Here is a 15,554-nt window from a genome sequence, read left to right as displayed (position 1 = left end):
ATGAGGTACTTCCGGTCCCTTTTGATATACAGTGTCTTCAGTGTAGCAGCTAAGTAGTAGAATTACAGTAGTTAGTCTCGTTTCCTAGCAAAATGCCAACCTATTCCATCCAGGACAAATTAGACAGGATGTTTATTTTGGGTGAAGGTCGCAGTTACGTTCAACTAAAGGTAGTGCTTTATGCCGAAGCCAATTCATGCTAATAGTAGAGCGGTGGAACAAGAAGTTGCACTAAGCACTGTTTGTGCCAGTTTACACTCGCATCACTACCGACATTATCATACCCCCCTACATCAAGCGTTAACGGACAAGGATTTTATAAGACGGCAATACCATTAGTCTTACCATGCGTCATGAGCGAGAGTCATAAGTTTACTGCTTGCAAATGTATTGCAAGACAAGGACAGTCGTCTGGAAGAGTGCCTAAACCACAATGGTAGAAACGTCGAATATTTACGTTGAGGTGTTTACCAAACAGTTAAAAGGTTGTAATTTGAGGCCCACGTTCTAAGACTAATCGTAGGACAGTGCTATAAAATATTTTGTTGCATTCATGCAAATTCTCCTGTATTCTTTTTGTACCTTGTCACTCGTTGTCACTTGCATACAATAATGAATTCTAAACATTTATTTACACCCTGTATAATTTAGAATGACATCACCCGTTGGCAGTATTGGGGGTTGTACAAAAAGGAAGCTGTGGGTCTGATCTCGACAACACTGTATATGTATACAGTGTACGAAACAAATTGCAATATCTTAACTTCAGCCAATTGATAAACCATGTATCGTTTGTTTTTTCGGCATTGGTCCAAACCAAGACCTTTTTTTATTATTCAATAAGAAGCGTGAGAAAAATCACACCAAAAACATATTTCCAAAACTTTCTCACACTTTGCAGCAATGGCAAGGGATCCCTCTATACAATAAAACTAAATAGGGAGAATTTCCCGAGGGCCATAAAAATGAACAAAGACAACTTACTTTAATTATCCAAAATAGAAGAATTTTAGTCTTCTATACTTTTTATTAATACAGTTTAATACAGAGGGATAAACCCGCAATAGCCTAACTTTGACTATTCTTAACTAAACAGCGACTAACTCTCTCCAAGAGCGGACTCTCGTCTGATTGACTAACAAAAAATCACAGTAATAGATCGGAGGAGGAAAATGTAACATGGAGGCATAACACCCTGCCAGATCCAAGGAGGAGAACCTCCGGGAATCTGGCAGCCATGTTACATTTCCCCCCCCCTCTTTAGGAACTCTTTATATCAAGTGAAATAGAAGGTTACCCCGAGGAACCTTTAATGTTTTAGCAGGGGTTAATTGATTATTGAAATATCACAAAATTTTTATTGCTCTTCTTCTTGTTTTTTATGTTTATCTGCCAATCGGGCCAGTCTTCGGGCTTCTCTTCGTTTTTCAGCCGCCCTGCTCCTCTTTCCGGGACAATCCGATACAACGTGCTCCCCTTGCTTATGACATCTCCAACAAATAACGTTATTTCGGATTACCGGGTGTTTAGCATAGGTATCGCAGATGGGATGAGCTGTGTAGGGAATTGTTTCGGTACCCATCCCAAAGTACCAAAACGATCCCAATTGTCATCGTCCTTATCAGGGTCTGGTAATGGTTTCAATTTTTGGGAATGAGAAAGTGGGAGAGGATTTGGAGAGGTATTTATTTGGATTGGATCCGGGGTCGCTAGGGCCCATGCCCGAAGTTTTTGATAGGTTGCTTCTGGCTCAGGATGTTTTTGTAGTAGCGTAGCCGGAGGCAGATAAGGGGCTAGCGAAAGAGGGTCCTTTGCTGGCATAGGGATAACCCTAATTGTTTCTTCTGGAAAAGCAGAAGACGCGTTTAATGGGTTAATCCCATTGGCCTCGACCAATTCTTGTATTTCTTCCCGAGGGACGTCCATAATCAAAGGCTCTTCTTCCTCTAAGGGACAATTTTCTATTGAATGCCCTTTTGTGTAACATGTAGAGCGTGAATCCGGGGAACTCGAAATCTGATTGGGCATGTATCAGTCGTTTGCGACATGTCCGACTTCATTACAATTTCGACAGCGTATCTGTGTTTTGTCCATCGGACAATACTTTTCCAATATGTTTAACGACTTTTCCGTCAAACTCGTCGACCTTGCGGTCGAGCCCTCCTTCCTTGTAAGATCCTTCGGTAAGTCGAACCACCATGTAGTATCTTCAAATTTTTTCGCTATCTATTAAGATAAGTTATTAATAGAGTCTCTTATTAGCTTGGGAGATAAACTCCCATGGGAATATAGAGATTGGCTCTCGGGAAAAACAGAAATGTTCCCTGGTTAGGTTCGGGATCTTATAATTATTAAGGTAAACTTGAACCTCATAAGGTGACCTTAATCTTTTATCATCAGGAGGTCGGTAATAGATGTCAACTTCATTACCTCCGGGATGAACCGTCGCTCTCTTATACATTTCTCGTCGCCATCCCAATTAAAAGGTTCTAAATAAATGTCGGGTAATGTAGCCCTGTTTAGACGAGGAGTTCTCATTGTTTCCGACAACGTGGTCGATGAACTGTCAGACACACGCTGTGATTGGGATTTTGATTGAGGTATCTGTTCAGGGGTTAGATATTTCCTCCGAAGGAGTAGAAATCGGTTCAGGAGGTACGATTTCTTCCGAAAAACCAGAAGAAGGAGAATGGTGTAACGCAGGTTCCGATATGGACTTTTCAGAAGACGCTGATTTGTCCTCCGGCGTTACAATTTCTTCTGTAAAACTGGATGTTGGTGTATGTAGCTTAGTTTCCACGACTGATTCATGATCAGACCGGGAATCCTCCCCTGCCGCAGAAGGCGGACTATCGTTAGAGGGATGATCGAGCTGAAAAGCCCTCGTATCATGATAGGTAAAAAGGAGGAGAGGAGGGTCTTCAAAAAGGGCCATGCCCGGTTCACTATCAGAATCTGTAGGTTGATGTGAATCATCTCGAACTGCAGGAGGGATCTGTTCATCCGCTGCTTGATCTCCTAGAGTACTTGATGTCGAGGTTGGAGGGACATCTGGAATGGCAGGAATAGTCGGTTGATTGACTTCCTGACCGTCCTGGGGTGACGGTGAGGTAGAAGATGATGATGATTCAGATGACGTGGTTGAGGAAGTCTCCGTAAGAGGGTGGGCCGCGGTACCACCGTTCGTTGAGGGACTAGACTCAGGATCATCCGCAACGTTCGACTGTGAAGTGGGGGCATTTTCGGCATTGTCGAAGACAGCTACATTAGTCCAATAGAGTTTGAGATGCTCTAGGTTAACTTTCCCTATATTCTGCCCTGAGTTAGCATCTTCTAACTCGTAGACAACGGGAGAGTGTTTTACTACTATTTAAAAGGGACCTGCCCATTTAGGACTAAGCTTTTTCATAAGCTGACCTGTCGTACTTGATAAAGGATGTGTTTCCATCCATACTAATGTTCCTACCTCAAACTCTAGAGGGGCATGGCGGAGGTCATAGTATTTTTTCTGGTGTGCTTTAGCTAACTTAAAAGAGAATATGCAGCCATTATACCGTACAAGATGGCGGCCACTCAAGGGGGAGGAGTCGGGTTTTCCCGATGTCTCTCCTTTTCAACCTGTCAATATTTGATTGATTGATTTTATAGGCTTATAACAAAAGATGGTTTTGTAGGAATAAAGATCATAATCTAAAGTAAAAAAAGTTATTCACAAATTTATTCTAATCGTAATAAAATTAATTACAATTAACATATACAAAAAAGTCTGTAGATAATAAACCCCAATTAAATGCTTATAAACTATACAATTATATACAACTTTACAAATTTAAATTTACTTAAGATATCCGTAAGGGGTCGTGGTGTAGTCTAGGAAAACTCTGACTTTGTCGACGACTACTTGATATGTTTTAGTTTGATCAATTGTAATTAAAGTATGATTAGGTAATCGTCGAATTTGGGGACCAATGGGTACTTGTACAGAGTTCATTTCGGGTTTCCCCTGGTTATTTACACCTAATAATTTTTTCATAATATCAAAATTTACGTGGTTCTCAGTAGACGAATTTAAATAAAATCCTTTAACTTTAATTATGTTAGTGATTTTTTCTGTTGCGGGATCATAAATGTTCATGGAGTAATTTTTTGCTCCGGCGCTTCCAAACTCGCAAATATAGGCGTCTTTGCCGTATGGCTCTAACTCATTCTTTAACTCACCAAGATAATCTCCTGTCGGGAGTATAGGGGCTCCATCTGGCGAGAGGTAGATAAGACTATCGGTATCCATATAAAAACAGAGATCACCTACCATCTCAAGATGTTTTAAAAGATGAAGGCGTGCCATAGTCGTTGTATAGCACGCTATAACTACGTTTGTATGCTTGTGAGCTATCTCGTTTTCTGCAATATCTTCTGATTTGACGAGAATAGTGTTGTCATTTAATGTCAATAGAGTTTTGACCTCTTTGTCTGGGTTAAGAAGTAGTTCATATAGGTTTTTTGCGTCTTTTATTATATCTATTGTGACGTGTCGGGTGTTTTGTCCGAACTTCTTCCAAAGAGTTCAGCATGAGCTTACTTAGGCATCTTAAGCCTTCATTCTTTTCTATTTTATTTATGTCTAAATCGATCCCCTCGACTTCTTTGTAATTTTTGACGTAGTTTTCTTTATCCTCTTGGGTGACGCAATCGGCAGGGAAGCCGCTGGCCAGTGTTTTATATTCAAGGAACGGGTTTACATAGTCTTTAAAAAGACCACCCTGTTTAGTATTGGGATCGTATTGTGTTACCTGGTACGACCGGGCTTCATACATTCGCGTGATTTCGTACCCTCTCTCCACGGCGTATCTTAGTTCATCGGTTACCCACGTGCCCCGCAGCTCTCTCTGATCAGGTGTGTGGGTGCAGTCACCTTGAAATTGAGTTTTACAACAGGTGTCACAGAGGGGAAAGGTGAGCTTACCGTTTATACGAGCAGGCAAAACAGGATGTATCAGATTTTGGGCCGGAAGTACGTCACACTTGAGGAGCCCATCGAAAGAAAAGATGTCGGGGAAATTATCTAGAATAAATTTGGGATGACCAATAGGAATTTTTCCCGTTTTGTTGACGAATGGGTATAGGCTAATGAAGTCAACGTAGTGCATTTTTTCTGTACCCGTTGTTTTATGGTATAGCTTGTTAGCACCGCAGCGTCCGCCGAAGAAAGCGTCGCGAGGGTTTAACCTTTTGGAGGTTTTAACGCGGATGTCGTTCCGTTTTAAAAAGTCGTCTATTCCGGGGTTATTGATTTTGTCTTCTTGCCATTCACATTCCCATTTGACATTGACTGCGTATCCGAGGGCTTCTAGTTTACTAATTTTCTTCTCGGTTCTCGAATAACGCGTGTTTAACGTTTAAGTGGGGTCACCATGTAACATCTTGTTTCTATTGATGGGAAAGTGTATTTTGCATCCATGATAATAGCATCCCATATATTCGAAAACTTCTTCGTTCGTGGGGCAATAACCATCTACCTTTAGGGTTTGGATTTTAATCTCCTTACCCCTAAAAGAAGATTGAATGGGAATATATCTGTCATGCGAAGTCCATTCAAGCCATTCAATAGCTCCGAAAGATTGATTTTCGCCAAGTCTGTAGTAGTTTGATGGGATGATGCTAATGGTGTTCGATTTAAGATAATTTTTCCGGAAAACGTAAGAACAGACCCCTGGGAGGGTAACAGAGCCACAATTAAATGGGTCTACACTCGTAACTTTAAGTAGGAGTGACCGAAAAGTTAAACAGCCTAAAAATAGGAGTAGGGTGTCGTTTTCGCAATAATAATAAAGCTCCTTTAAAAAATTAAAGCTTTTGCCCTTACTGACTTCTGAGGTATGCCATTTCATAAAAGCGTCCAAGTTTTTCCTAGTGAAATACTGGCACCCGTAAGCCTCTGGGGGGGGGTAAAGTATTTTCTAACACATAGTTTGTCTCTTCCTGTCTGTCTATATCAAACTCGTGTTCAACTACGTTGCAAAGAAAATGGGGAAAGTACCCCTTGGCGGCATTAGGGAGTCCGAAAGTGGCGGGGAACTTAGATAAAGCTACAGGGATAAAATTGTAAGAGTCGAGGAATAAAAGATTAGAGAGCTTCATCTCTAAAGTACGTGAACCGTTAATTTTCAGAGTTTCGGGTACAAATTTCTCGTTCCTATTAATTATTTCCCTAATTAATAGTTGATTGTCGTAATTGGTGCCAAAATGTGATAATACAATAACCTTCTTTACGTCGAATAAGCTGACTAAGTAGTCTAGGAACGCAGCTATAGGTTTTCCACCAGTGAAACGTTGTTTGCGAGGTCCAAATTGGTTGCATTTGATAAAATTAAAATCTAGGGATTTTTCTTCTATACAGTCTTCGCAAACGGAGATGCTAACGCATAAGATGGCTTGATGTTCGTAAGCACCCAATTTTTCCTGACATATTTTCGTCTGTATGCATTCCACGTCAAAGAAAACATACATTAGTTCCGGTGCATTACGACGAGGTTTTTTCGACGGGATAACGCTGGGGTTTTTGTCCTTTATCACTTGAATATAACATAAGTGATGACTAGGTTGATATTTGCCACATACTTGACAATACATTTCTCCACAAGTATGTTTAGTCTTGCGGTTTCCGAAATCTATTGTTTTAAAACATTTTTTACAAAGGTAGAGCCTCTCACAAAGGGGTTTTTTTGTTACCTGCTGGGATCAAATGACTATCGTAACAATCGTCACCCCAGAATTTTCGCAAGCATGACCCACATGTTTTTTCGCTACCGTGACAAACTGTCGGACGCATACATTTGAAACAAAAGTCATTTCATTTATGAGACTGAATACGCCAGTAGGGGGTAAGACACTTCTCGCAAAAGTACTCGTGACTAAACAATGGTTTTAAATTGGTAATTACATTGTAGTGACTACTCTCGTTAAGTAGAAAGAGGCGTGGTCGGATGTCTGTAGGGTCATTTTCGCCTAATATTAAAATGGGTACCCTATTTTCGAATCTATAGACAAAGATGGAGTAGGCCGATAAATATAGTTTAAATTTCTGAAAAGAATCGGGGCTACCACATTCGTCTAGGGCGACTCCCGCCTTTTCAAGTAGCTCTAAAGCGGCTGTTTTTTGGAGTGTACCCCGGGGACCTATTCGTGATATGGTCACGTAACGGTTTTTCAACTCTTTGTTGTTTTTGTCGTTCATGTAGTCACGATGAGAAACTAACAAAGACTTAGGGCCAAGCATAGATTATCAGTGGATGGAATTCGTAGAATCCCCCGTCGATCCCTTGAGAAAATATTGAAGGGTTTAAGTTGACGACGCTTAGATCTGCCATAGCTTAAGGAATTCTCACTATATGGAATATTATTTTTACAGGTCCTTGAAAAAATGCTCAATTTCATCGTCATAAAGCAATTCGGCTAGTTGGTCAAAGAGGATAGAGGGGTCTACTTGGTCTAGTCTTTTAAAGGATAATTCTAATTCAGACCTGCAATTTATGCCAAGGCTTCTCAATGTTATTTGGACATAATCTGTTGCTCTGTACTCATTTAACACGTGCTCTGTAATACTACTTATACTGTCAACGGGATCATCAGTGATGTTTAGAACTAATTCTCTACCGTACATATTAAATTGTTCATAGAATTTTTCGCTCTGTTCCAAGATTTCGCAATAAGGGACATCCTGAATAGGTGAGGGCGGGCACCCGCCACCCCAATAATCATACACATTGGCGTCTTCTGAGTCCGCAAGAGATTCTTGTTCACTGGGTAGGTAGTCGGAGAAGTTCAGTGACAGGTACTCAAAAGGGTCGTTTTGTTGACATTCCGGATTCAAAAATGTCGCCATCTCTATATCGTATTGTGGATTGTTGAAATCGGCGATTAAGGTTTCTTCCTGGTTAGTGGGTAGTAATTCATTCCGTCGACTTTCGATGCGTTCGGCGTAGGAAATATTTAAAGGTCTAGGAATTAAGTTACTTAAGTCGTTTAGTTGGTCAATTGTATCGCAGTCTTCCGGTGTTCTAAGGACGGTTCTCATGTATTCAATGACATCAAGGAATGTCTGAATTATATTTAAACCTCCATTCATAATAAAAGTGGGTAAACTTGAGGGTACATTGGCAGGGTCGATGTGTAAATAGGCACATAGGCAAAAAATAAAACTTGTATAATGAAGTTAGTGGCCAAGGCCTATTTACAGCTAATTCATCCAAATTCCAGCGAAGTGATTCGGGATCCATCTCTATGTTACGAGATCTAAAGTACGAATGCGATATTCTAATTTTTTCTCGCGTTATTTTATACTAAATTTCTCTGGGCTTATTAGCAGGGGGGAGGGGGGATGGAAGGTTACCTAAGCTTCTATTGGTCAATGGTACGTTGACCTTCCGGACGTGTTTAAACACGTCTACTATTGCTTGTCAATCAACAATTGGTGACATAAGATTGACAGCCAAGTGATTTTAAAAGGTGGCAGATGGTAACAAAAGGATGAGCCATCAATAGATTTGGTAATTCAACAAAAGGATTGTAACAAAAGAGATGATGCGTCATTCCATTAGCGGGGTTTTTACGACATTACATGAAGATGTATTGTTAAGAAAGTATTTCTTCAATCGATCAAATATTGACAGGTCTATTAATAGATAAATAGGTCAAGTTTAGTATTGTACAACTTATTTACTCGTAAGTCGTTATGGAGTCAAGTACACAAAGGCTGTCGAGAATTCGTCAGATCTTGGAGATTAATCCTCAAAAACTACTTATTGTATTATTTATTTTATTGATTTTGCGGGTGCTGGAATTTCTTAATCTTTGGTTTCAGAACTTTGACATAAAAATACGCCTACAGTCTAACAATGGAACAGTCAAGGACAATAGATATTTCGCAATAGCTACGTAAGAAATTGGGTATAAAAACCCCCTGACCCAATAGAGTAGAGCATCATTATTCGAGAAGACCCTAAACCTGATTAGAATCAAGACTTAAAAAAGTATCGATATGACTGAGGTTATCACTTGACTTAAGGTTCATATATTAATTTTTCCTTTTAATTGAAACTTAAAGGCATGCTTAAGAAAAAAACAACCTTCCATTAGCGTTTTCCGTTGGAATAACTTATTTTACAGGTAGTCAATTTCAAAAATTTACATATCTCGGGTTTTCGGGCACAATTCCATTCCCCCAAAACATTTTATCATTACATTAATTACTTTTGAGAGATAACGTGTCAAAATAAGCTTTAAAACAATAGAAAACTGAATGAGCGGTCTGATTACCCATGACCAAAACTTTCAATATGTACTTGACAATATGTACAAATGCTCCAAAATGCTATAAAACTTAAAAATTCTCAAAATATGCTTTCTTTATTTTTCAGTGCCAAACTTAAAATCACCGAGTTTATTTCAAAATGTCGCTTGAAATTATTAAACCAGACAAAATTTTGGAAAATACACTAATTTTAACTGCACTATTAACCCTTTAACAGGAAAATTCCGACATTTGATCGATTTGGGAAAAATATTACCTTTTCCCCACAGAGCCTAACACCAAACCTGAATTTCCCACGATGTGAGAGATTACCCACACATTGGCAACACTGCTTTAAAAAGTTACAACAAGCACCCTTTCGAGACATGTCCAGAACAAATTAGTGCTTAACCCGCTAATAGTGCGACCACGGAGAATTGATGAAAACTGTAGTTGAAATATCATCATGTGCGACCAGCGGCACTGAATAGTCTCTAACAGTAGTAGAGAAGTACCGAATTGGGGTCATGGCGTCATGTGCCAAATCTGGCACATGATCTGGCACCAGTAAATATGGCGTCAATGGACGCCCACCGCATTTTTTCTTCTTATGGCGCCAGTGTATCAAACATTTTTCTCACAATCCTGCGATGACGTCAATGACGTGTCTGGCGTCAGTGAATCAATCATGGCGTCAATGTTAGGCTTAAGCGTCATATTCGACAACGTGGTAAATAACCCTTGTCATACACGCGGTTTAAACGCCATGTTCACTATATGAACATGATTGGTCTAAAAAGAGCGCCATGAATACATGGTCAGAAAGTCACGTGACATTAAAGTATAAAAGACGAGGACGGTTTAAAGATAAGACATTTTACATCCTCCCCTGAAGTACCGATCCAGATCCGAAAAATGTAAGTATAATTTCCCCCATAAAATCTTAGTACCATATTCTTGGCTCGCATCCTATTTATGTGATTACCATATTTCTATTTAATGTGAATATTTAGGGATAACTCCAACGTGTTTGAGATTTCTTCAACTAAATCAGTCAGTGTAACGCCGGATTGTAGGATTAGACTAGGAATGACCGATGGTTCAACTGGGATCGTATTAAGCGAGGAGGAATATATGCAACTTTACGGAATGAAGGACTCCATAAACGGATTTTTCGAGAAGGACGACGCTCAACCCACCACGTGCTTTTTCGAGGGATCGATGGACAAGCGAATTCAACTTGTAACTTATCAGGATAGGAAGATGTTAAATATTTGCCAAGTGATCCAGGGACAAGGAGCGAACTACGGAATCCAATACCCAACTAGGAATGGATTTGCCATAGGACCATTCCTATGGGAGAAGTTATTGGAAAAACACATTCAGGTGACGACATTCATTACCGAAGCGAAACGTGTGGAGAGTGCGATTAAGGGGATAGTAATACAGCAACTAACTGAGGGAATAAAGAATTCGTGCAACGGCTGCATTATCGACCATCCTTCACAATTACAGCATGACTGTATAATGACGGAATGGAGTGAACGTGTACATTATTTTAATGCCGTGTCAAATTTAAATATCGAGCTGATAGTTAATATTTTTAATAATTCCACTTTCCTAAGTTTTCAATTCTGTAAGCAAATGGTTTCTCTAAGTGTATGCAACTCTAAAAAATTCTTGTAATACATTGAAATGAATTTAAATAATAAATATTCAGATTTAATACATTGAAATGAATTTAAATAATTATTATTCAAATTTAATACTTTTTTTATTTACCTAAATATAAGCCTATTTCAAATACTATTTAACTAAATATATAGACATATTCCAAATTTTAGGAGTTATTTCAACTTAATATCCGAATTTAATACTTCTAAATATGAATATCCGAATTTAATACTTCTAAATATGAATATCCGAATTTAATACTTCTAAATATGAATATCCGAATTTAATACTTCTAAATATGAACTTTAGAAATTATTTCAACTTAAACCAATTTCCCTTTATTGATAGACCTATTTCGCATTTTCAAGGATAAGAAATGTAAATAACGAGGTCGGTGAACTGGAATGGAGAAACTCGTATGGTAAATAAACGGCCTATGTCAATAAGTAGAAATCATGATAAGCGCTTGTATGAAACTCTAATGCTCAGTGTCGACATGGGATGATATTTGGGGTTGCAATGTTTGTTTATGCTAGGAAACTTGTAAATAAACAAACTAGATTGAAACTTGACGTGAATTTCGAAACATGGCGTCAACGGAAAAACCCATATGATAGTTCAAACAAAAGTTTCAGGGCTATGTGTCTAGAATATTACAAGTTAGATTACGCGCAGGCATATACAGGTCCCGGTTTCGCTTGGCAAAATGCACTTCACATGACCCAAGTGAAATTGGAACTACTCCAAGATCCTGATATACATCTCTTTATTGAGAAGGGTATAAGAGGGGGTGTTTCATTAATTACGCATAGACTAGCCATAGCAAATAATAAGGATCTTCCCGAAACATCCCACCCAGCAGAGCGTAGCTCCTACAATACCTACCTAGACTGTAATAACCTTTACGGCACCGTAATGTGTAACCATATGCCGATGAGAGGATTTCGATGGATTCAACCCTGTCAATATTTCACTCGTGAAATTATCTTCAATCACCCAGACGATGATTCCCAGGGTTTTATCCTGGAGGTGGATCATTCTTGAGTACCCGGAAAGTTTGCACAAAGAACATAACTGTTTACCCTTAGCACCCGAACGTAGAGTTATTAACGCGAATGAGCTTTCACCGTATTCGATTGAACAGTTTAACAAACTGAAAATTAACGTACGGGATAGCCTTCCAAAGTTAGCTCCCATGTTCTTCACTACCGGAACCTCAAGTTTTACCTCGCAAAGGAAATGAAATTAGGGAAAATCCATCGAATACTCACATTCGAGCAGGGTGCACGGTTAAAACCATTTATCGAGTTCAACACGGAGAAAAGGAAGCAGGCGGTGAACGACTTTGAGAAAGATTTTTTCAAGTTGGCCAACAATAGGTACGCATCTACGCTACGCTAAGCTATTATTTGACACGTGAACTAATAAAAATTTTATCTTTTAACAGTGTTTTCGGGAAGACGATGGAAAACCTCCGCAGATGGGGTGTCTACATACGCGCATGGGCATTTTAAAATTAAGGAATAAAATTTCAAATGTATAACTTTCTGTAACCCTATCTCCTCCCATACCCTCTTGGGGGCGAAGTGGCCGAAGAACGGTCCACGCCCAACCCTTTTCCGTTAAAAATTTCATAGTTTAATGTATAGTTTATAAGTTTAATTTAATGTATATATATTTTCAATGTATAATTGTATAGTTTTAAGTTGTTTTTTTCTCGAATGAGTTTTACTCCGTGACACTACGGTTTCTCATTCAAAATAAAAAAATTTTAAATACAAATTTCATCCCTCTTATTTCATACAACTTAGGCAAACATTTTTTCAGGTTAAGGGGATGAAGCCCCCAACGCGTGGGACCGACCGCGTGCGCGTGTTTAAATTTCCCGCGTGCGCGTGTGAGGTATAAGTTCGCGCGCGATTTTAAAAAAAAACACATAAATTCAATCAAAAAAACTTTATTAAAAATCTCTTATACATAAATTCCGATATCATTTTATCGTTCAAATTCTTATCTTTTACAAATTTTAAGCAAATATTATACATTTTAATACCTCTGCATCTATACAGAGAAAAATATACGCAAAATTCGCCACATGTCCGACTGGAATTTCCTTGAAGTTGTTTAGAATTAAAAGTTACGGTAACGCTGTTTCTTTCAACAAAATCGTTGAATTGAAACATGTCCGGTGGGTTTCCGAAACTATCGAAGAACTCGGTATTTTTGTTACTAGAAAAGTAAATAACAGTCCAATGCTCACCTTCAGTTTCTGAAGAGCCAGTATTTACAATATACAGTAAAGGGAAAAACTTTACTTTCTTGGGTAGCAGGTCGGCTGCAAAAACACTTCGAAACAGATCTTTGGTGAATTTATCCCTTTGCATAATTTTAGTTAATTGCGTAGTGTTCATAGTTTTTTTAATTGTAATCGTAAATAACTGTTCTATTCTTATCAATCTCAACCAAATTCTGAAACTCAGAGTAATATAAAACTGTGATAGTCTTGGGCAAGTCCTTGGCGAATGTTAATTCCAATCGCAAGTTACCATTCCTTATCAATTGAAATTGAGAAGTTGAACTACTGAGGTCGGCACTTAAATCAAATATGCAATTCCCATTGGGGAATTCCTCCCGTGAAATGTAGTTTCCCTCGTCCAATAAACATTGAGAGGTTTGAGTAAAAAGATTAGTATAAGATCTCATATATTGACCACCAGAAAAGTTTGGGGTAAGAGGTTTATGAGGAACGCTAGCTCCGTCAAGGTACAAGGCGATATGATTTAAATCATAAGGTTGAAAATTGAAGGGTGACTTTCCGTAATCACCCAAATATGCATTTTGATCTTCAAGAGCGAAAAGAACTTTTTTGGGTAGTTGACCCATGAATAAATTATCTCTAACACATATTTTCGTACCACTGTTAATTGAGAATGAGTTACATTCCGTGCGAATAATCGGGTATTTCATGGTTGCCAGTTCCAAACATTTAGCGTTGGCGATTAACACTTCCGATGATAATTTTACTTTACGAACGTACAGGGATGCTAACTCGTAGACCACTTTCCATTTAACTGCACCGTCTGCATGCACGCAAAATTCGTTTGGACTTTTAACAAACTTGAATTTTAGATCCGTTAAATTTGGGAAGTATCGAGGTTGTTGACAAATATCCAAGTGTACAGTTCCTACCATATCTAATGTTCCTTTTCTTGCAAAGGCCGCTCGTGTTTTAAACCCTTCGTTATCGTCCAAAACGTCAAATTTTCCGGCCGTGTCTTTGTAAAACATGGAACTAGTAAGAAAACTAGTTTTGGCGGGTCCTCCGAATGTCACCGCCGTTTGAAACATGGCCTTGTAAGGGTAGTTTTGCGGCGATGGTGTGACCGATCTCTCTTGAGCCAAAAGGTGTACTTCGCTGAAAAGACTATGCAGGAAATTATTTACCGGTCCAACTTTATCAGCAGCGGCCGGAATTGTGGTCCCATCGGCCGGGTTGACAATCCTAACTTGAATATGTAGTAAAGTCTTGGACAAGTCCAAATACGCGTCGGAACTACCAGCTACGGTAAACGTGATTGTCGAATTTTCGTTAATGTTAGAGATGGGGCTGTATTCGACCCATTCTCCACTCAGAATACTGGTATTGGTAAGAGGTACGTCGAAAAGTTCGACTTCGCTACTGATTGACCCATGCGAACCGGGATGGACATGTGTCATAATATTTTTTTAGGTAAAAATATCTGGATGATAAAAGGATGTTGCTTTCCTCTTTCTTTCCGAGACTGAACTGACGAGTGAACTAGACCTACGTCTCCTTTTATTACCATTCCCCGTCATTTTTCGGATTTCTTCTGCCGCACTAAGGGCGACGTCTTTAGCCGCGGCTTTTCCATGAGATTTTAAAGATGCTTTTAAGGGAATCCCGCTAGCTACGTCCGTCACGACCTTCGCACCTGTGTTCACAAACCTTTTACCGAGGTAACTGGCACCCCTTTTGAGTAGAGGTATTGCCCGGCGGAAGGCCGATGAAATGAAGTTTTCAATCCGAATCCGTGTTGCACCGGAAGTCCCCTGTATACCGCTAAAGAATTACCAATTTGAGAATGAAAGTGTTTATAATAATCAAATTTTCCACCGTGTCCGATCTGGTTTAGAAAGTGTTGATCGTAGTCCGATTGGTTAAAGGACATATTCGATTTGACGACGTTCTTCATCTAAAACTTCAAGTGTAAATGACACGAGGACCTGTTTTACCTTCTAATTTATAATGGTGACCACATTCTACGGGGTCTAAAGTGTAGAGTAACGTGAACTCTTCCTCTCACGAAATCTATGGGGGTACCAAGCTCACTCATTATGTTAATTTCAATTGACTGGAAAGTATTGCAGGCGAGGGGGAGGTAGTGCGGTCTAGGGAAATCTTTGTCTACCGTTTCTCCGTCATTACCCTGCACGCTAACGATTCTTAGTAGAGGTATGTGCACATCTCCCACGGGTCTAGACTCGACCACGTCGCTATAAACAAAGAGTGAATGAAGTCCCGCGTCGAGGTCAAAGGGGTACGTGGCTATGGTAGACTGGGAAAAAGTCG

The 15,554-nt window shown here is 39.3% G+C and overlaps 1 protein-coding gene across 1 annotated transcript; it reads right to left on the bottom strand.

Annotated features, from left to right (window-relative positions):
- Positions 1 to 13,381: 13,381 nt before the first annotated feature.
- Positions 13,382 to 14,680, bottom strand: LOC149696461 (uncharacterized protein F54H12.2-like). The gene has a single exon (XM_089867371.1). It carries the CDS (start codon positions 14,678 to 14,680, stop codon positions 13,382 to 13,384), a length of 1,299 nt encoding a protein of 432 aa, XP_089723497.1.
- Between the last annotated feature and the right edge of the window lie 874 nt (positions 14,681 to 15,554).

Source organism: Phalangium opilio, unplaced genomic scaffold, assembly GCF_054372755.1.
Source record: "Phalangium opilio isolate 3A_F unplaced genomic scaffold, DU_Popi_V2 ptg000021l_1, whole genome shotgun sequence".
Taxonomy (NCBI): Eukaryota; Metazoa; Arthropoda; class Arachnida; order Opiliones; family Phalangiidae; genus Phalangium; species Phalangium opilio.
This window is presented reverse-complemented; position numbering and strand designations above follow the sequence as displayed.